A 20,889-nucleotide genomic window follows, 5' to 3' on the forward strand; every position below is an offset into this window, starting at 1 on the left:
TAAGACCCCTTTTAACAGGATCCATGAAAATACCAATATTTGGGAAGGTCGAGAGGCTACAGGGAAGTAATAGTTTCCCCTTCTCTTGGCCCAAGTTATCTCCAGTAATCACTCTGTCCTATGGAGACAGAATTGGATTTTTAAAGCCAGAAAAGAACACAGATAAAAGTGAAGTATGGAACTGACAAGCAGAACCTGAGAATTTGAGGATTTAAAGATAACTGCAACATAAAAATCAGCCTACAAACCATTTAATTTAAGGCTTTTTATTTTCTCTTTAAAGAGAATCATATATGGCTTTTTAAACAGCAACTTAGTAGCATTTTTATGAAAGCCATTCATTTGCAGGTTTTCATAAGATCTGTCCATATATTCGAAGTAATGAATACATCCAGTTTCCCTCTACAGATGCAAAGAAGATCACCACCAACAGTGAGACTGAGTGTATTCAAAACAGCTCTCTGTGCAGAATGCCTGCTGGCGAAAGGTCGACAGCAGCCACAGGTATCGCACTGGTCTAGTTAACCCAGAACCAGAAATGCAGTGCCAGGAGGCCAGAGACCTGGCTCTATACCGAATGGTTTCCCTAATGGTCCTTTGACCTCTCTCCTTTCAGCCTTAACAAAAACGGGGAGTAGAAAAATAATCCCTAAGATTCCTTGCAGTAATAAAGACTCTGGAAGAATGGCTGGTCCCTGTAGCTTCCTTCCTCTCAGGAAGAGATACCGGGTAAGACGGACAGCGCATAAACAAAGCCAGAGGTGTAAAGCCAAAGGTCATGGGCTCTGGGATCAGAGTCCTGGTTCTAAACAACAGTTCTATCACACATTAGCTTTCCTCCTCAAAAACATGGATATGATAATATTCACCTAAAAGGGAAGTTTAGAGAACAAGTGAGAAAATATTGAGATCAAGTGTTCCATTTTTCTCTCTCACCCCATGTTCCTACGTAGACCATTACACAAGTCAAAGTCAAAGTGCAGGATTTCCCTTGGTGGTCCAGTGGTTAAGACTCTGCTTCCAATGGGATACAGTTTTGATCCCTGGTCAGGGAACTAATATCCCACATGTTGTGTGGCTCAGCCAAAAAAAAAAAAAAAATTCCCAAGTGCCAGTAAGATGGAAAGAATACCATTCCTGCTGCAGTCCTGGCTGCTGGAGACATAGGTAACCCTTAGCATATTGGAGAGCTTCTCAGGTCCAAGTTTTCCCATCCATTAAATAACACAGGCCTATTAGATGACTTCCTAGGGTTTTCCCAACTAGGCAGTGCTCCTACCAAAAAGTGCCTATCACCACCTCTCTGACATGCAGTGAGTTCTGCCCTAAAACGGTGGGAATTCTGGGGTCAGGCTGCCGACTTTCAAATCCTAACTCTGGCACTTTCTAGCTGGCAAATTACTTAATTTCTGTTTCTCAGTCTCAACGGTATAATGCCATAATAATAATATTCTTGTGTGATGTACACACACACATATTTAAAGCATTTAGGATGGGCACAGAGTAAGTGCTTGATAAATGTTAGTATGCATTATTGTTCATTTAAAAATTTTAATTAACACTACTGCTATCACTACAGTCTCAAAGTATCAATTCTATAGCACAAGGAAGAGCAAGAATTCCAGCAGAATTGATTTACTGTCTGTCATCAGATGTGGATGGTACGGTACTGCTCTACAGACTGTGAAGGGAAAGCCTTTCTGAACAGAGGACAGGAGGCTGCAGCTAAACCATACAGCTAACCACAGCCAGGGTGACTACCATAACCCCACTGGTAGTGTCTGTACAAACTGCACTAAGCCTTATGTTATTGAATATTAACTTTATCCCTGTAAGTGTGTTAGTTAACTCAGTCGTGTTTGACTCTTTGTGACCCCATGGACTATAGCTCGCCAGGCTCCTCTATCCATGGAATTCTCCAGGCAAGAATACTGGAGTGGGTGCCATTCCCCTCCCCAGGTAATCTTCCCAACCAAGGGATCAACCCTGGGTCTCTTGTATTGCAGGCAGATTGTTTACCATCTGAGCCAACAGGGAACTTCCTTATATACTATAGCATTGTTTTAAAGACAAATATCTTGCTTTGTGAAGCGTCTATATTCTAAAATACCACACAAAACTATGAGTATTATTTATAATGATGTTTCTTTGAAATGGCAAGAAAAAAACAAAATATACTCTCTGTATGCTTACCTTGAATTCCTTAATCCCAGTAAAAATACTGATAGATGAAATGTCATTCTCTCCATTTGGTTTGCATTCGGTCACAATTTCAATGACCTTATCCAAGGCCACTTTCATCCGGTCAAATACTCCTTCTTTGTTTTTATGGGCTGACTCACAGTTGGGATGTCTGAGACAAGTCTTTGAAACAATTGAAAAATTTTATGTTAAGATTTGACCCATATCATAATACACAAAATCTTACAGAGTACATGCCATGCTAATAAAAATGGTTCTTTACCAAAATCTCCTGTGTCCCTGGCTCACCCAGCACTTCTCCTCACTAAAGGTGGAAGCAGGATGAGTAAAGAGTAATAGCAAGTTTAAGTGAAAAAGGCAGGGTACAAAACCACATCTTTAGACTTTAACATGCTTACTTAAAACTTTGGGGGAAAAAACAACCCTATATCTTCATCATGATTAAAACTTAAAATGTTGCCTAATATGTGCAAGAGCTAAAAAAAAAGAATGAGGAAAAATGGACAGATGTTTTATGACTATGGAGGCATCCCTGACTTTCAAAAAACGATATAAAGGAGGAACTATTCCAGGGTCTAGCTGTGAACAGAGCCTTCCAAGCAGGCTCCAGAGAATCCTGTTTCTGTGCCTTCACTGATCCTAGCACGGAAGCAATGTTCTGAGCAGAAAAGGCAATTCCCAACAAACTGCTAATGAGATGTTCAGCAGTTCATTTTTGAATTGCACCAATTTGCTGGCCGACTGCCATTTGGAATTACAAGCTCTTGATTGACAATTTTGTGAAGAGTAGAGTAAGGACTGAGAGGTATGAAATTACAGAATAAACACACTAAGGGCTGACTTAACACTCCACTGTTAGTTAACAGAGTCCACCTCACCTAATGTTTTCTAGAGCGTGTGTGCGGGCTCCCCAGTGAGACAGCGCAGGCCGTGCAGGCACTGACCCTGTGTGAGTGGCCTCCATTCACAGCATCTAATCACCCATTTTCTGCTTAGCTGCTCAATCTAAGCTCACTCACAGATTACCTGATGTTTGGACTGGGGATGGAAGTTAACTTTCTTGTTAAAGAATAACTGAAATTTGACTACTATAGCCTATATTCCATTTCGTCACTTTCATCTTTTTAAAATGTGAAATATATATAAACTATGTGCATTTAGGGTTTCTAATTAACTTACAACATAGTAAAACAAAAATTTTCTTACCTTTGAAGCTGTGAGCAGCATCATTGTACACTTTTCAAGAACTGACCTAGCTGCTGCCATTTTTGCCTTTTTCTTTTCATCCTTCAAATCCTAAAAATGGAATAAAACCACTGAGCTGCCTAGGATCATGTAAAAAACTGAATTTCTTGAGAAACCATTTATTCAAGAAAAACAGTACTCAAAAACTTAACTAACACTGCTTTAAAAAAAAAGTGACAAATTGAAAAACAAAAACAGAATAAAGTTTAATAAAATGTCATCACTTCAGTATAAATACATTAACACAATGGAGTAGAAACAGCTGCCCTTAGTAAGGGCGGCAGAGCCAGGAAGTGAGATGGATAGAAGCTGTCATGTGGCTCACGTTCTGGTGGCCTGCACACCTGACATTCTTGTGCCCAGGTGAGGACACCTCACTCCCAACCAGAAACAACCATCCCCTGCTTTATTTAATTAAAAGTGACTTATTTATTCAGCATTTGTGGACCATTATTTCCTTCAAATTAGACACTCAGAAGTCAACTCTTTCAGGGACCATGTCTGATTAATCTCATCTAAATGCTTATTTATCTCAATATGAATTTTTTTTTTATCCTAAAGTTAGCCTGTATGCTGCTCTAAAATGTTCTTAAGATGTTTCTTGGGTATATAATTTTCCCCAACTAGAATATAAACTCTGAAGTAGACACTGTAGTTTGTTTTTTTCCATTTGGTTTCTCTTCATAGAGCCCTCAATATGAAGGTGCGCTATCACAGAGGGTTCTCAAATCTTGCTGATTAAATCTACAATCAAATACTCTCATAATAGCTTGATTATAACCATCTAAATCAGAGGTCAGCAAAGATTTTCAATAAAAGGCCAGATAATAAATTTTTGAGACTTTCTGGTTCATTTGGTCTCTGAAACAACTACTTAATTCTGCCAGCGTAGTATGAAGGCTAGCTTAGACAATACATAAACAAATCAATACAGCTGTGTTACAATAACTTTACTTATGGACACTGAAATTTGGATTACATAAAATTTTCATAGTAGTTTTTCTCTCATTTGTAAATCAGATGAAAAGTCTTTTCTTACAAATAACAAAGACCTAAAGTTTGAAAATGATTTGCCTTTTATTTAATAAATTAGAGTGGATGTAAAGTTATCTCTACAATAATATCACTGTCATTCACTTGCATCCCAATGCAGCTTTCTTTAATAGGAAACAAAGTTATATCTAGTAAATGAAAAACTGCAAGAAACCCCAAAGCTAATTCAGATCACAAGGTAACATTCCAAAGGTCTGTGTCCTGCATGTGACTATCATCCATCAGGAGTAGTTATCAAAAATAAAAGTTGAGGTCACTGTTAAAATTCCCACCTATTCCTTGTCTTTACCATACTGAACGGGACTTCTGGCAAAAAAAAGCCCTGTGGGTGTAGATGACAAGGCATCAACTATATATGCATAACACTTGTAAACCATACATTACACCACATATTGTAGGTGATAGCACGTGATCAAAAAAGATGGCATCTCAATCTGTTTAAGAGCCGGTCCACAGGACAAAACAGAGGTCTCATTAACCCCGGATGTCCAAGAAGCACTAAGTGAAGCACATAATCCAGCCCGCCACTTTTCATGCCAATAATCATCTTTCAACTCCAGCTACAACCAGGAAAGTTCACGCCCAAAACCAGTCTATGGGACTCTACCAGGGCATCTCAAGAAGAGGCCAATTACATATTTAAATTGACATGATAAACTCATGCACAAGTACCCCAACAAAGAAAGGCAATCCTGGATATGATGCGGTCTTCTATCTCCCCTAAACTTCAGAACTTACAGTCTGAACTGGGGAACACTACTACAAAGAACTAACATCATGGTGCACCTTGAAAACTACAGGCTTTAGAATCAGACATCATTGAGTTCAATCTGCGAGAAGAGTAACCTTAGGAAAGTTTATTATCCTCTCAAGTTCAGCCTCATGTGTGAAACAGTAATAATACCTACTTACACAGCTGCTTTGAGAATCAAAGAAGATCATGAATACTAAGTAGCTAACGTATAGCCAATGCAAATAACCCAATGCTTGGGTTATTACTATTAAACTAACGTAGAAGAATTATAGAAAGATGTAACAATAGAATAATATATACCAAGTTACACAAAGAACAATAACAGAGATATGTAATAATATATTATCAGGATATGTATGATGACTCATTTATTTGCCTGAGCCCTTGTAGAAGAGTCAAATGGAAAATTCTGTAAAAGAGGAAGTACTTGAATTGGGCCTTGAAGGCAAGTATGACCTTTCCCAGTGTGAGAGGTGGGAAAATATTTAACTATTATCCATGAGCAACAAAAGACACACAGATCTATTTACTTTATCCTGGCTTCTTAAGGAAAGGCTTTTAAGAGCAAGGTTAATTTAATAAGCAAGGTTAGATTTAATAAGCAAGACAACCAATACAAATGATCACAAAGATCACATCTCTAACCAAACTGAAAAATATGCATGTATCTCAAGACTTTTAAATATGGTAAATACATACATTTTGTCTATCTCCAGTTAGATGTGCAAACTCCACCATTTCATTTCCAAATTGACTGAATATTTGGACAAACTCTTGAAAGCTATTCACTTTCTCCAGTCTTTCCATAGTTACAAGAACCTGCAAAACAGATTATTTTATTTCAGGTTTAGATGTGAAAGAGACTAAGACATCAAGCCTGAGGCAACAGAGGAACAAAAGAGAAATTCTAAATTCTAGAATAAAGTCGGGAAAAAGTCCCAGGAGAAGACAGAAGAAGGAGGGGCTCAGAGAAGTAGATTCAAAAGTTAGAGTCATCTAGGGAATGATTTCTTTTTAGGATAGGAAGACTTGGGCTTCCTTGAAAATTAAAGGAAAAAGTAAAGGAAATGACTAAATATGCAAGAGCTCCCATTTATGTAACAAGGTCTGGAGAAGGTGGCAACTGGGCAGGGCTAAGGTAATCGGATCTTCAGAGAACGAGGACAGGGATGAGGATAAGAGATGATACAAGAAGCTTTAAGGTCCAGCAAACCAGAGCTGGGGAAACCCCATCATTCTCAGAAAGGTGGAAGGAAGACTGAGGAGTAGGAAGGGAGATGGGGGACTTCAAGAGCAGGAAAAGTTTGAATCAGTCAGAAACTGCTTGTGGTGAATAATTAACAAGAAGTTTTGGGCAGCCAGGGGTGGATAGATGGCATGTTTGTAACACAGCCAACAGACAGTGTTATGTATTTTCTTGATATCAGAAATAAAGTAAATAGATGTGAACCATATTTTCAAATACTTTTCTCTAAAACAACAGTACTGGATTAGTTTTAGTCAGACCAAGATAGGTAAAGAAAACACAGATATCCTGTGTTTACTTATTTTTAATGAGGCTATGATAGATGTTTGGCATGTTAATGTGCCCTGGCAGCTCAGGAAGTCCAGGTGACTAAGGCAAATAAGGCAGATCCCACCACTGAGCAAAACCTCTGTCTTCCAGAGAGGAAGGTTTTTCTTATTCCTCTAGCATGGCCCAATCCACCCCTCTAAATTCTTTTTCTCTTTAGCCTTACACTTTTCCAGGTAGTCTTGTCCTCAAACTAGTGGGAGGGTCCCTTCCCTGGCTGACTGCTCTCCTTGCCTTAGGGATTATCCAGGGAAAGAAGTGATTGTATCAATACACACCCTGGCTCCCCGCTTGATGGAGAAGATAATGGCCATTATCTGAGAGACTAGAAGAGGTCTAGACTGGGAGGGTTAAAATCTGTTCTTTAAATTTTGTGATTATTCAGTAATATTTAGAAACTCTGCATACAGAAATTTTATAATGTGCATAATTGTGGTTTCAGGTGATTGAGCTTTTTCTTTTCTTTTTTAATTAGATAATTGCTTTACAATGTTGTGTTAGTTTCTGCTGTACAACAACATGAATCAGCTATAAGTATATATATAACCCCTCCCTCTAAAGCCTCCCTCCCACCCAAGCATATTCTAAGCATAAAAATTGTTACTATTATATCTGACTTGGTGGGGGGAGGTACTGAGGAATTCAGTATTTTCAAAGGTAGGTTTCCACTACATACATTGTCATGGTACTTGACTTTTTATCTCAAATCTGTACACATCAAAAGTTTTCACCAATAAACCTCAACAAGCAGATAATGGCTTTCTGAGTAGAAATGTTATTTGTATTCAAAACTTTAGGTCAAGTATACACAACATTTAGGAATTATGTTGGAAGAAAAGTATGACCAACCTAGATAGCATATTAAAAAGCAGAGACATTACTTTGTCAACAAAGGTCCATCTAGTCAAGGCTATGGTTTTTCCAGTAGTCATGTATGGATGTGAGAGTTGGACTATAAAGAAAGCTGAGCGCCGAAGAATTGATGCTTTTGAACTGTGGTGTTGGAGAAGACTCTTGAGAGTCCCTTGGACTGCAAGGAGATCCAACCAGTCCATCCTAAAGGAGATCAGTCCTGGGTGTTCATTGGAAGGACTGATGTTGAAGCTGAAACTCCAATACTTTGGCCACCTGATGCAAAGAGCTGACTCATTTGAAAAGACCCTGATGCTGGGAAAGATTGAGGGCTGGAGGAGAAGGGGACGACAGAAGATGAGATGGTTGGATGGCATCACTGACTCAATGGACATGAGTTTGGGTAAACTCCGGGAGTTGTTGATGGACAGGGAGGCCTGGCATGCTGTGGTTCATGGGGTCACAAAGAGTCGGACACGACTGAGCGACTGAACTGATGATGATGTTGACACACAACATTTAGGAATTATAGGTATAGATGAAACACCACTTTTAAACTATAGACAATTAGAATAATAAACAATTAAAATATACAAACATTGCCAAATTACTTGCAATTAATTTAAAAAACAACTTTTTGAACAACCCTGAAAGATACAAGTAGAAACAAGAGAAAGGTACCTTATTTCTCGATCTTATTATTTGCTTAATGACTACTCGGTCTGCCAGTAGCAACACTCTTGTCACTGAAGAAAGAAGCAATCTTGCAGCCTTTATGACTCCTGTTTTATCTGTAAAAATTGTGATCTGGCCATCTGATTCTGGATGATTCAGGCTGCTCATATCTGTAAGTGCTGCGATGGTTTCTCCTAAGAAGAAAGGTGGTGGGGGGGTGGGGGAGGGGGGGAAATTAAACTGGGAATAAGATACACAAATTAAAACCCAGACTTTAATCTTTAAGGTAATGTGCTCAGTGGGTAGAAACTCGACTTCAGGAATAAGAAATAGCTCCTTGATGAGGCCAAAGATTATCATACAAGGTTCCTTTAAGGCATAATAATGGCACATTCCTAAGAACTGAAAAATTGTTGCCTTCAGCGAGTTTGAAAAATATTATAACTTTTGTTTCCAGTGGTATGCAAATTACATGATCCCACAAGCCTGTTCTATAAGACTAAGTGAGAGCGATCCCGAGAGCCAATAACCAAAGAAGAAGCTAAAAGCAGAGCAGTAAACAGCTGCCCAGGGTTTGCCCAGGGTTTGCCCAGGGGTGAGGGGATAGACTGGCGGGGGGGGGGAGGGCAGGGGTGGTGTTTGGTGGTTACAGGGGAGAAGGCGTCCCTGCCTGTCTTCACAATCTGAAGGGGCGTGGGTTTTCCCAGACAGCCAGGGAGAGAAGACAAAGTTCTGGGCACCAACGGGAGGCATCCTCAGTGACAAGGGGAACTAGAAACATCAGCCCGCAGTGGGCAGAGGGAAACAATAAGCAAGTTGATCAGCTGGTCAGCCTGGGCTCTGGTGGCAAAACAGAACTGTTCCTCCTAAGAACTCAAGTCCTCAGGCTTGCTGTCTGAATATACACTTGTCATGGTGCCCAGCGTAAGTCATTCTAGCAAACCAACTCCCCATCTCTAGAAAAAGTCTCTTCCTCACCTTTGCTATGAAAATATTTTAATTTCTGTAGTAGCAATTATCCATCAATAGAACAATTCAAATATTTCTTATCCTCCTAAATGAAACTGGACTGCAGTTTCTCAAACCTTACTTTTTAATTAAGTAGATTTTCTTTAAAAATAAGCTTTTCATCATCTTGTAATGTTCAAGATCATTTTTCAAGTCCTAAATAAATCTGAGTCCATAATGGATTGATTTTTCTCACAAAAACCCTCCTGTCAATACTATTACATACACCCAAGAGGTTAAGGATCTCGAGAAAAACTGTCTCAATTTTAACGGACATATCACAAGGTATGATGTAATGAAGTCACAATTCAGGAAGATTAGTCTGATGGAAGCATATAAAATGGACTGGAAAGGAGAGATTCAGAGCCAGGCTACTGATCATACAGCTATTTTAATTGTGGATGTGAAGTGGTAAGGATCTTACCAGGATGACAGCCATAGGAATATAAAAAAAAGACGATTTGAGAGACACTGAGGAAAGAAAGTACAAAATCAGGACCTTAACACTGATAGGAAGGAAAGGAACAGTGAAAAAAATGGCTTCAAGGTTGTAAACCCGAGTCACTTAAAAAAGTCAGTAGGGCATGGGAAGGGAGATGATAAATTTAGTTTCAGACAATAGGAACTTAAAACTACACAGGAAAAACCCAAAAGATAAGCCACTACATATGGACTGGTTACATATCATGACCACAGCTGGAGTTTCACTAACGGATGAAATCTGTGGTAGCCAGTCTCCAAGGTGGCTCTCACAGGTCCCCACTTCCTGATATTTTCATCCTTGTTACCTCCTCCCACGTCGTACCAGGGTTGGCGTGGCAGAAGTGATAGTGTGTTACCCCCAAAGTCCTGTTGTTAAAGACACTGCGGTTCACATCTTGGTTTCTCTGCCCCTCTGAGGAAAGCTGTTACCATGCTGCATGTAGCCACTACCGCAGACAGGTACACATGGGGAGAAACTGGGCCCTCTGCCCAACAGTCGGCACACATGTGAAGCCTGCCAATCACCAAGAGGCGGAGCTTGAAAGCAGATCCTGCAGTCCAGCCAAGGGCTCAGACCACTGCAGGCCCAGCCAACACCCTGAGTGCAATCTCATGAGAGACACAGACCCAGAACCAGCTGGTTAAGCTACTCCTTGATTTCTGACCCTCAGAAACTACATGAGGGAAGACAAGTTTGTGGTTTTAAGTTGCTAAGTTTGGGTTAATATGTTACACAGCAATAAGTAACCAATACAAAGATTATACAGCAAAATATAAAGAGAAAAGAGAGGTTAGAATTAAACTTGAATGTACAGAGAAAGGAGTTGGAGGGAAAGTATCACTTTGCAATAGCAAGTAGTATAAAAATGTTTCCTCTGCACCCCTGGAAAATGTTCCTTTTTCCAGTAGTTCTCAATCATCAAATATATTAATATGAGCTTGCGCATGTAGCATCTTTTAAACTTTCCTGACTAAACCTGAGGCATTCAGCCTTAAGTTCGCAAGATGGTAACATTTGGTTAGTTGAACCAACAAAGTTAAATGCTTCCTTAACATTTTAGAGTTGTTCCAAGTATAGACTACTCTGAAATTAGTTCCTTGGTAAAGTCACAAAGTTGCCTTATAGATTCATGGTTGTCATTTTTTTAACTTGCTATATGTGTTAGTGTTTTGTCTTAAGGCAAAAACTCGAAGTCAGTCAAATACAAATATTTATTGAGCACCCATAGAAAATGTAAAGCTTGACTAGCAGTGTGGGGGTGGATGAAATGGGTGGAGTCAAAAGATACAAACTTCTAGTTATAAAATAAGTAAGTCATGGGGATATAAATGTACAGACTAGCACCCATAGTTAGTATACTATACTACTGTATAGTATATTTGAAAGTTGTTACAGAGTAAATCTTAAGGTCTCATTGCAAGGAGAAAAAATCATTACATTGAATACTACACTAGTATAATGCTGTATGCCAATTATACCTCAAATTAGGAAAAAGCAAAACTATAATGCAAAAGTTCAACACAAGAAAAGTTAAAACAAATAATTATAATGACAACGAATATTTACTGAGCACTTTCTACGTGTCAAATGCACACATGCATTATATCAAAACACTTCTAGAAACACTAACAATATCCCCATTTTATAGATGAGAAAACCAAGATTATGCTCCTCAAATGACCATTCTCATCCTTTTATCTGAGTGACTTTAAGAGGCAGTTCTCAAGAAGTTAAAGGACATTGCACATAAGAGAGAACATGTGGAGACTGTGATATCAGACAGCTTCCAAAATATGCCTGCATGGAGCTCCTCGGCTTACAGGACTTTCAGGGCTGCACAGTCTACGGGAGCTAGGGTACGTGTACACGTCCTCGTTCCTCCAACACTTAGAGCACAGTGACATGCTATGAAGCCAACAAGGTGAGGACTCAGGCTGCCTTTTCATTTAAAAATCCTTCCTCTTGCTTTAATTAAGGGTTTGCTTAAGAAACAATAATGGGAGGAGCGTCTCTACATCTTCTGTTGAACTGTCCGTCGCATTATATAATAATGTTGTTGTGTAAGTGCCCGCACAATTCAGTTCCTGGAAAAAAGCCTCTCTCCTCTTGACAAGCTGGTTTGTTTCCTTCCAACAAACAATGAGAATTAAATAACCATTTCTTTCCCACATTTTTTGTCTAGCTTTACAGGAAGTACAAAGATAAATTTCATGTTTAATTAGAGTAACAATGTTGGCCAATTAGTTTCTAGTATACTTATTTTCATCTCTTATTTTAATGGGTTTAATAATCATATATTTAATTGTAACTCTTTTACATCTCTTTTTTTTTTTGGCCAAACCACACAGCTTTCAGGATCTTAGCTCCCCAATCAAGGATTGAACCCGTGCCATGGCAGTGAAAGCTTGAGTCCTACCCACTGGACCACAAGGAAATTTCCTTAAATCTCTCTTAATATGAGGCAAAGCATAAATTATGAATAGACTAACGCCATCTCATTCCTATTCTATTGATATATCCTAGTGAGTGACTAGAAACCCAAACTCAGAATCCTCCCTTTGCTTTAACCAATAACCAAATTCTATCATTTAATCACCTAGTAAATATTTAGTGTACTTTTTCTGCTTTTTATACCCCTAAGACACTGTCTTGATTTAGCCTGGTACAACAGAAAAGTGTATTAACTCCATATTAATCTCTCTGCCTTTAGTCTCAACCCTCTCTCAAATCACCCCTCATCTGTTCATTTCCTCCATGCAAACAGGAAGATTTCTAACATAAAACTACTGTCTTTCATCTGGCCCCAAATTCCTCCACCTATCAAGTACACAACAGTACCTGAAGCCATTCATGTACCATTAGGGCATGCATCGTCTGGCTGGCCCCTTCACATTACTTGGCCTTATCTCACCCACTCCCTTCCCCCCACGATGACACTCCAAACACACCTGCTCCTCCCTCAGGGTCGCCCACCTCAATTAACAGTGCCATCATCTACCCGGCAAACCTTGGAGATGTCCATGACCCCTCTTCCGATCACATCCGAAATCCAAACTATCAGCAAAACCTATGAGCGCCACGTTTTCAATATAACCAAATGCAACCGCTTTGTACCACCTCAAATGCTATCGCTGGCCCTAAGTCACCATCATCTATCACTGCCTCCTAACTGGTCTCTGACTTCACTCTCATAACTCCCAAAATCTATTCTCTGTACAGAAGCCACTAGGGATCCTTTTAAAATATAAATGAACTTGTGTCACTACCCTGCCTGCACCAAACCTTCCTCTAAGACACTGAGAAAACAGTCCAAAGTACCAATCTTTGCCTAGAAAGCCATACCTGTTCTCACTCTACTCCTGGCTAGAAAAGTCCTTCCTCCAGATACTAATATAGCTGGGGTCCTCATTTCAGTGCTGTCTCTGCCCCACTGTTACTCCCTCAGAGAGATTTCCTCTCCCCCTGTTTCAGTAGTTCTCAACTCAGGGCCATTTTGATCCCACAAAGGACATTTGGGAATGTTGAGACAGTTTTGGTTGTCTCAATGGCAGAAGAAGGGATTTTCTGACATCCAATAGGTCACAGTTGGGGGTTCTGCAATGCACAGGGCATCTCCCAACCCCAACAAAGAATTACCAACAAATAATTATCCAGCCTAAAATGTCAACAGCATCACAGCTGAGAAACCCTGCTGGCCTCCTTAAAAGAAACCTTCTTTGGTCTCCTAACCCTTATGCTGCCTTATTATCTTTTCTATAACTATCAGTATCGGCCATTAGGCACTTACCTATTTGTTCATTTGTTTGTGTCTCCCTCTCTAGAATACAAGCTCCACAAGGGCAGACTTTTTATTGACTTCTGTGTAGCTATATCCCTTTGGTCTAGAATGCCTGGCATATGGTCAGCACTCAGTAAATATTTATTTAAAGAATAAGTGGATAAATGATACTCAACAAAACTATTTGTATCCAGCAAAACTCCCCAGTTCTCTAAGGCTTCTATGCCACCAGTTATAGAGACTTCTGAGACATCAGGAAATCTGAGGTCAGATTTGTCTCCTGTAGACACAGGAACGTGCTTATTTTTATTTCCATTTTCCATATGGTGGCAAATAGGCTACTATGCTCCTTGACAGCAGAGTCCATGCCTCACATTCTCTACACCTCTCACGCTCAATGGCTGATGGCAAGGGTGGTAAAGAATCCGCTTGCTGATGCAGGAGACGCAAGGGATGTGAGTTTGATCCCTGGATCAGGAAGATCCCCTGGAGTAGGAAATGGCAAGCCACTCCAGTATTCTTGCCTGGAAAATTCCACAGACAGAAGAACCTGGTGGGCTACAATCCATGGGTTTGCAAAGAGTTGGACATGACTGAGTGCACACATATGCAAGGGTGCTGGGCTTCTACCCTGCCCAGTGAAAAAACTCAATGATGCAGACTTAGGACTTGACCCAAGAGACATTCAATATTCCTGGAAGCTAATCCAGAGCTTTAATGACCTAGGCATCTGTACTAACAGGATTAAAAGGCAGTACACATCTTTATTCAACACATGACAATCATTTGTCATGATATCCAAAGCAATAAAGTTGGTATAAACAGGCTTCAACATACCTGCTTGTTTAGCTTCAATACAAGCAATATTTATTTCTTCTTTCAAGTCCCAGTTTTCATTGGCTATAGCTTCCCCCACTTTAACAAATCTTCCAACTGCCAAGTTGACGGCTTGTCCTACACGCTGAATTGCTTGCAGAGTTTTATCAGACTTTTTGGTATTATCTTTATGATTAATAAGTGTGGTGATCTAAAAATGAAAGATAAAAGCAAACTGCTTAAAGTTTATCTCAGTACTTTTTTTTGAAAGCTATATCACAAAGACCGAGAAAATTAAGCCCAGCATACTACACTAGCCTAATAAACTCAATTCATTGATAGCTTTAATGCTTCAACCCAGAGACAACCAGCAAACATCTTGCATCTCTCATGACATCAATGTTTCCTTTAATAACAATTCCAAATTTACCTGAGGGGGGTTATCAAGGGCACACATTTCTGTAAACCCTCCAGACAGATCAACAACTCTTAAAGACGGGAGAAAAGTAGAAGAGGGTGGATTCTCACATTCAAAGAATCCACAGGAAACCAAAGCGCTTCAGGGCTAGATTCTTCAACCGTGACTTGGGCTGCTGTGAGAGCAGAGACAGCATTTTGTTCACCGGGGACCTCACTCTGTTGCTTAGCAGTGTGTAGGTTGTACAAAATGCTATGTGAACCACAGAGGCTTATTGAAATAATCAGACACTTGAGAAGGACCAATGTAATCTATGTTTTATATTTCACCAAGGTTTGTTGTAGACTCAAAGTAAATAAAATACCAAGAGCTTTAACACTTGACTCCAGGCCCTGAAATAAAATATAAAAGGTGAAAAGTTAAGCTGCTTGAAGCAACTATAAATCTTCGAAATGTCCTAGAAAACTAGTACATGAACTATACTGACATATAAAAATATTTAAAGCATGTCACATGAAAAATGTAAATCCCAAATGGTACATGTCCACTGTGTATAACTTTGAAATGATTTCTATAGGTATATTAACAAGGACCAGAATAGAGAATTAAGAGAAGAGGAAAAGGCTTGCTCTTTGATCAACTACTATGTGGCAAGCACTTTATGTCTTATGGTATTAATAGTTTTGAGTCAGAAAGGCCTGTGTATGTTTCTTGGCTCTGCCATTACTAGCTAAATGACCTAGGGAAATTTACTTAGAAATCTCTCTAAATTTCCTCACCTCTCATACTGTTTTTCAAATTTTGAAAATGTTCTAGAATCCAGGTCCTGAGGACACATCACTGAACAGGACGAACACAATCCTGCCCTCATTCTGTTTACAGTCTAACCAGATAACAGTAATTCAATTGTACAAAATATATTTGTTGAACACCTATCATATGCCAAACAAAATTCTAGGCAGTGATGAAACAGCAACGAACAAGAAAGAAAAGGCCCACAATCTCACGGAGCTTCCATTCTAGTGGAGGGCGGGGAGACACAATAATCACACAAATAGGTTAAAGAAATTAACCTAAATGCTATGCACAACGTTAAAATAAGACAATGTGACTGAAAGTATCTGGGTAGCTACCTGAGATTAGCTGACCTTCCTTCTACAAAGAAGTGATATTTAAACTGTGATCTAAATGATATCAAGTAGAGAGGCTGGTAAACTTCAGGGGACAAAGTATTGCAGGGAGAAGAAATACCTGTTTAAAAAAAATAAGGGAAGAAAAGAAAAAGGAGGGGCATCCTTCAGAACGAGACTGTTCTTTTTTTCCAAAGAATAAAGTAAGGCCAGAAGTGGTTAAAGAATAGTGTGCAAGAGGACAAGTGTAAAACCAATATCCAACAGGTAGGCAGGGACCAGCCATCTAAGGCTGTGAATTGGAATAAAGAGTTTGTATTTGACTCTGTGTGTGACAGAAAGTCACTGAACAATTTTTGAGGACAGTGGTATAATCTCAATAGCGGTTTTAAAATGTGTGCTCCAGTGCTTCAATATTTCTCCTTTCAAGCTTCATTTCTCTCCCCTTAAGTGAGATGAAATTAGTGACCCACTTCTAACGGATAGAATAAAGTAGAAGCAATGATGTACCTCTGAGAGTAGGTATTAAAACACATTGTGACTTACATTTCTCTCTCTCTCTCTGGGATCAATCACTGTGGAAGAAAACCAGCTACCAAATCATGGAGGACACCAGTGCTATGGAGAGACCCACATGGTAAATAAATGCTTAGAGGAGTGTCTGGTATTTAGTAAACATTATATAAATGACTGCATGCTAAGTCACTTCAGTCCTGTCTGACACTTTTCGACCCCATGGACTGTAGCCCATCAAGCTCCTCTGTCCATGGATACTCCAGGCAAGAATGCTGGAGTGGGTTGCCATGCCCTCCTCCAAGGGATCTTCCCAATTCAGGGGTCCAACCCAGGTCTCCTGCATTGCAGGCAGATTCTTTACCATGTGAGCCACCGGGGAACTGCCTGCAATGCAGGAGACCTGGACTGGATCCCAGGGTCAGGAAGATCTCCTAGAGGAGGGAATGGCTACCCATTCCAGTAATCTTGCCTGGAGAATTCCATGGACAGAGGAGCCTGGTGGGCTATAGTCCTTGGGGGTCACAGTCAGACATGACTGAGTCATTAACACTTTCACATAATGATTAGATGTTACCCAACTTACATTTCTAGAATCTCTGTTCTTTCCTCATGTTTGTGATACCATCTTATTTTCTAGAATAACTGACAGTACTCTCTTGATTGAAATGGATTATCTTAGTTTATTTTGTGGGAAGGTAAGAAAACAGGTGAAGATCCAGGGAGAAAAAACAAACAAACATGGCAGTAGGCCAGGAAACAGAACAAAGTCTTAATTCCCTGAGACCTGAAACACAAGGGAGTCAGCCCAGGACAGAGAAGTTCATCTCTGGGCTTAACTCACTAGTAAACTCTCAAAATTACTACATATAAAAATCAACTAATCTGCTACAGAAACCAATATAGAAGAAAGCACACTGAATCATGTTGAGGTCTTTAAAAGCAGGAAAAGGGGCTCTTTCACTCACTTTATACACCATTTTTGTGTTTTATCTTTGCATTAAAAACACCTGTATTCACATACACCAATCAGCAGAGCACCCCATATGGACTCAATTCATTTCCAACTTGGTGAGACCAACATCAGGGGAGCTACCCTAGAGATTTCAAGCCTCTGTGTAATGGTAAGTGGAGTAAATCTATCACAGACAGGAAAAGACTGGTGGGTGGTAGAATAACATTCCAGGCTAGGGTGGGGCTGTGTGGCAGATTTCCCTCTTCCCTTCCTTGGATAAAAGCATTGTAAGACTGGGAGTGGGAGTTTTGACAGGAAGAATAAAGTGATTATTAAAGAAGGTGGGTACTGCTCTGCAGGAACTGTGCTTGGGACTTAGCCCAGGGCATGTGAAAAAACTGTCTGAATTACAAAACATACAGCAAATGAGTGTAAATAACAGATATTTGTATCATTTAAAGAAATGACAGGGAGACAAAACACACCTACCACCAACCTTCAGAAAACACTACCAGCACCTCTGAAAATCCAGGTGCCCTGTGGGCCCCTCACTTTCCATATCACCCCCTCACCAGCCAAAGGAAACCACTATCCTAATTTTGTGCTCATCATTCCCTTATTATAACTATTGCACCTATGTTATATCCTTAAATGATATGTGGTTTTGTTTTTGCCTGCTTTGAACCTTTTAATTTTTTCTCCTTAACATTTGAGATTCTTCCATACTGATAATTATAGCTATGGTTAATTCTTTTCACTGCTGCAGTAGTATCTCATTTTATGAACTAAGCACTCTTCATTTAAACATCTTTACTGCTAAAAGTGGAGAAGGCAATGGCACCCCACTCCAGGACTCGTGTCTGGAAAATCCCGTGGACAGAGGGGCCTGGTAGGTTGCAGTCCATGGGGTCGCTAAGAGTAGGACACGACTGAGCGACTTCACTTTCACTTTTCACTTTCATGTATTGGGAGAAGGAAATGGCAACCCACTCCAGCGTTCTTGCCTGGAGAATCCCAAGGACTGGGGAGCCCGGTGGGCTGCCGTCTATGGGGTCGCACAGAGTCGGACACTACTGAAGCGACTTAGCAGCAGCAGCAGCAGCACTGCTAAAAGACGTTTGGGTAGTTTTCAGTTTGGAGCCATTAGAAGCAAACTGACTATCAACATTCCAAACTATGTCTCTAACACACGTGCAGGATTTTCTCTAGGGGTGTGGATTTAAGAGTGAAATTACTGGGCGTAGGTAATACCCACTGTCAACTTTAATATATTACATCAAATTGTTTTCCAAAATGGTTGTACCACTGACATTTCCATTAGCTCTGCATTCCAATGCTTGTGCTCACTGTGGTTTTAACTTGTACTTCACTGATTTCTAATAAAGTTCAGCATCTTTTCATATATGTGTTAGACATCTGATTCCTCTTCTACAAGATGACTATTTATTTTACCAATTTCTAATGGGTAATCTTATTTTTGATTCATTGGAGTCCTTTATTCTGGGTGCTACAATCATTTGTTGGTTATTTCTGTTGCAATCATATTCTCTTGCTTTATGGCTTATCCTTTCAATTTTGATGAGCAAAGATTCATTTTAATGGAGCAAACATATTAACCTTCGCTTTCGGTCTGTTAAGAATTCCTTTCCCACCATAAAGTGGGGAAAATATTGCCCAATTTTTTTTGCCTAAAAGTACTGTAAGCTTTTACTTCCATATTGATATTTTTAATCCATTTGGAACTCTTTCTGTATATACTGTGAGTGACAGAGATGCAATAGCATGTATTTCTATTTAGGTAACCAATTGTCCTCATTTTTTAAAAAGTTCCTTTCCCTACTGACAAGAAGTGCCCATTCTGTGAATTATCAAGTTTCCATATATGTGTGATTGTTCCTAAGTTCTCTACTCTTCTGATATTCTTGGGTTTCCGCTCTTTCATATAAATTTTAGAATTACTTCTATCAAATTCTACTCAAAAAATCCTGTTGAAATTTTCATTGGAATTGCATTAAATTTACATATCAATAGGGAAAATTGGGAGCTTCCCTGGTGGCTCAGATAGTAAAGAATCTGCCTGCAATGCAGGAGACTCAGGTTAGATCCCTGGGTCAGGAAGATCCCCTTGAGGAGGAAATGGCAACCCACTCCAATATTCTTACCTGGGAAATCCTATGGACAGAGGAGCCAGATGGGCTACAGTCCATGAGTTTGCAAAGAGTTGGACATGACTGAAGCGACTTGGCACAGGGAAAATTGATATGCCCATGACATCAAGTCAATCTAGCCAAGAACATGGTATTTCTTTCCCATTTATTTAGCTCTACTTTGGCCTTCTCATAAAATTCCCCACAAAGCTTAGCAACTCTTTTACTAGACACATAAATACACATATTTTGCTTTTATTTCTATTCTAACTGGTATTTAAAAATTTAAATTTTTAATGGAGTATAAGTTGATTTGTAACTGGTATTTTTTAGGACTACTTTTCTGTTATTAATGCAGAGCAAAGTGCAGCTGACTTAAGAATCTTACATTGAGTGAACTTACTAAACCTCTAAATTTTTAAAATTTATTTGTAGACTCCATTTCTCTATGTAGGTAATTATACTTTGATTTTTCCTTTCTTATCTTTACACCTTTCACTTCGTGTTTTGTTGCATTGGTTATGATTTCAAGTACCACTGAATAGAATCTATGCTAGCAGGTATCCCTCCTCTTGTTTCTAGTTTTAAGGAAATGTTTATTTTAAATTTGACTTGTTGCTATGACGTTAAATCGATGGGGAAACAATGGAAATAGTGACAGACTTTATTTTCTTGGGCTCCAAAATCGCTACAGATGGTGACTGAAGCCATGAAATTAAAAGACACTTGCTCCTTGGAAGAAAAGCTATGACAAACCTAGACAGTGTATTAAAAAGCAGAGACATTACTGTGCCAACAAAGGTCCATCTAGTCAAAGCTATGGTTTTTCCAGTAGTCATATACGGACATGAGAGTTAGACCATAGGAAGGCTGAGTGCCAAAGAATCGATGCTTTTGAGCTATGATGTTGGAGAAAACTCTACAGAGTCCCTTGGACTACAAGGAGATCACACCAGTCAATCCTAAAGGAAATCAGTCCGGAATATTCATTGGAAGGACTGACGCTGAAGCTACAATACTTTGGCACCTGATGCAAAGAGCCAACTCATTAGAAAAGACCCTGATGCTGGGAAAGATTAAAGGCAGGAGGAGAAGGGGACAACAGAGAATGAGATGGTTGGATGGCATCACTGACTCAATGGACACGAGTTTGAGCAAGCTCCAGGAAATGGTGAAGGACAGGGAAGCCTGGCGTGGCTGCAGCTCATGGGATCACAAGTTGGACACGACTGAGCAACTAAACAACAATTTCTATTACTAGTTTGTTATGTGCTCTTTATCACGAT

At 39.6% G+C, this 20,889-nt stretch overlaps 2 protein-coding genes across 5 annotated transcripts in view; both read right to left on the reverse strand.

The window, feature by feature from the left end:
- Positions 1-20,889, reverse strand: part of CTNNAL1 (catenin alpha like 1) — a 54,194-nt gene that overhangs the window by 29,763 nt on the left and 3,542 nt on the right. For all 4 annotated transcript variants that reach the window (XM_081526015.1, XM_081526025.1, XM_081525998.1 and 1 more), the window contains exons 2-6: positions 14,462-14,651; positions 8,361-8,548; positions 5,954-6,073; positions 3,409-3,498; positions 2,194-2,364 (exon numbers count right to left, since the gene is read on the reverse strand). In XM_081526015.1, coding sequence (XP_081382141.1) covers positions 2,194-2,364; positions 3,409-3,498; positions 5,954-6,073; positions 8,361-8,548; positions 14,462-14,651 — 759 coding nt within the window. The remainder of the gene's footprint in view (positions 1-2,193; positions 2,365-3,408; positions 3,499-5,953; positions 6,074-8,360; positions 8,549-14,461; positions 14,652-20,889) is intronic.
- Positions 16,535-20,889, reverse strand: part of TMEM245 (transmembrane protein 245) — a 91,740-nt gene continuing 87,385 nt past the window's right edge. The window contains exon 19 of the mRNA XM_081525964.1: positions 16,535-16,606. The gene's annotated coding sequence lies outside the window, so the exon portion shown is untranslated. The remainder of the gene's footprint in view (positions 16,607-20,889) is intronic.

This window comes from Giraffa tippelskirchi, chromosome 1 (genome assembly GCF_054371585.1).
Source record: "Giraffa tippelskirchi isolate mGirTip1 chromosome 1, T2T-mGirTip1v1.2.pri, whole genome shotgun sequence".
NCBI lineage: Eukaryota > Metazoa > Chordata > Mammalia > Artiodactyla > Giraffidae > Giraffa > Giraffa tippelskirchi.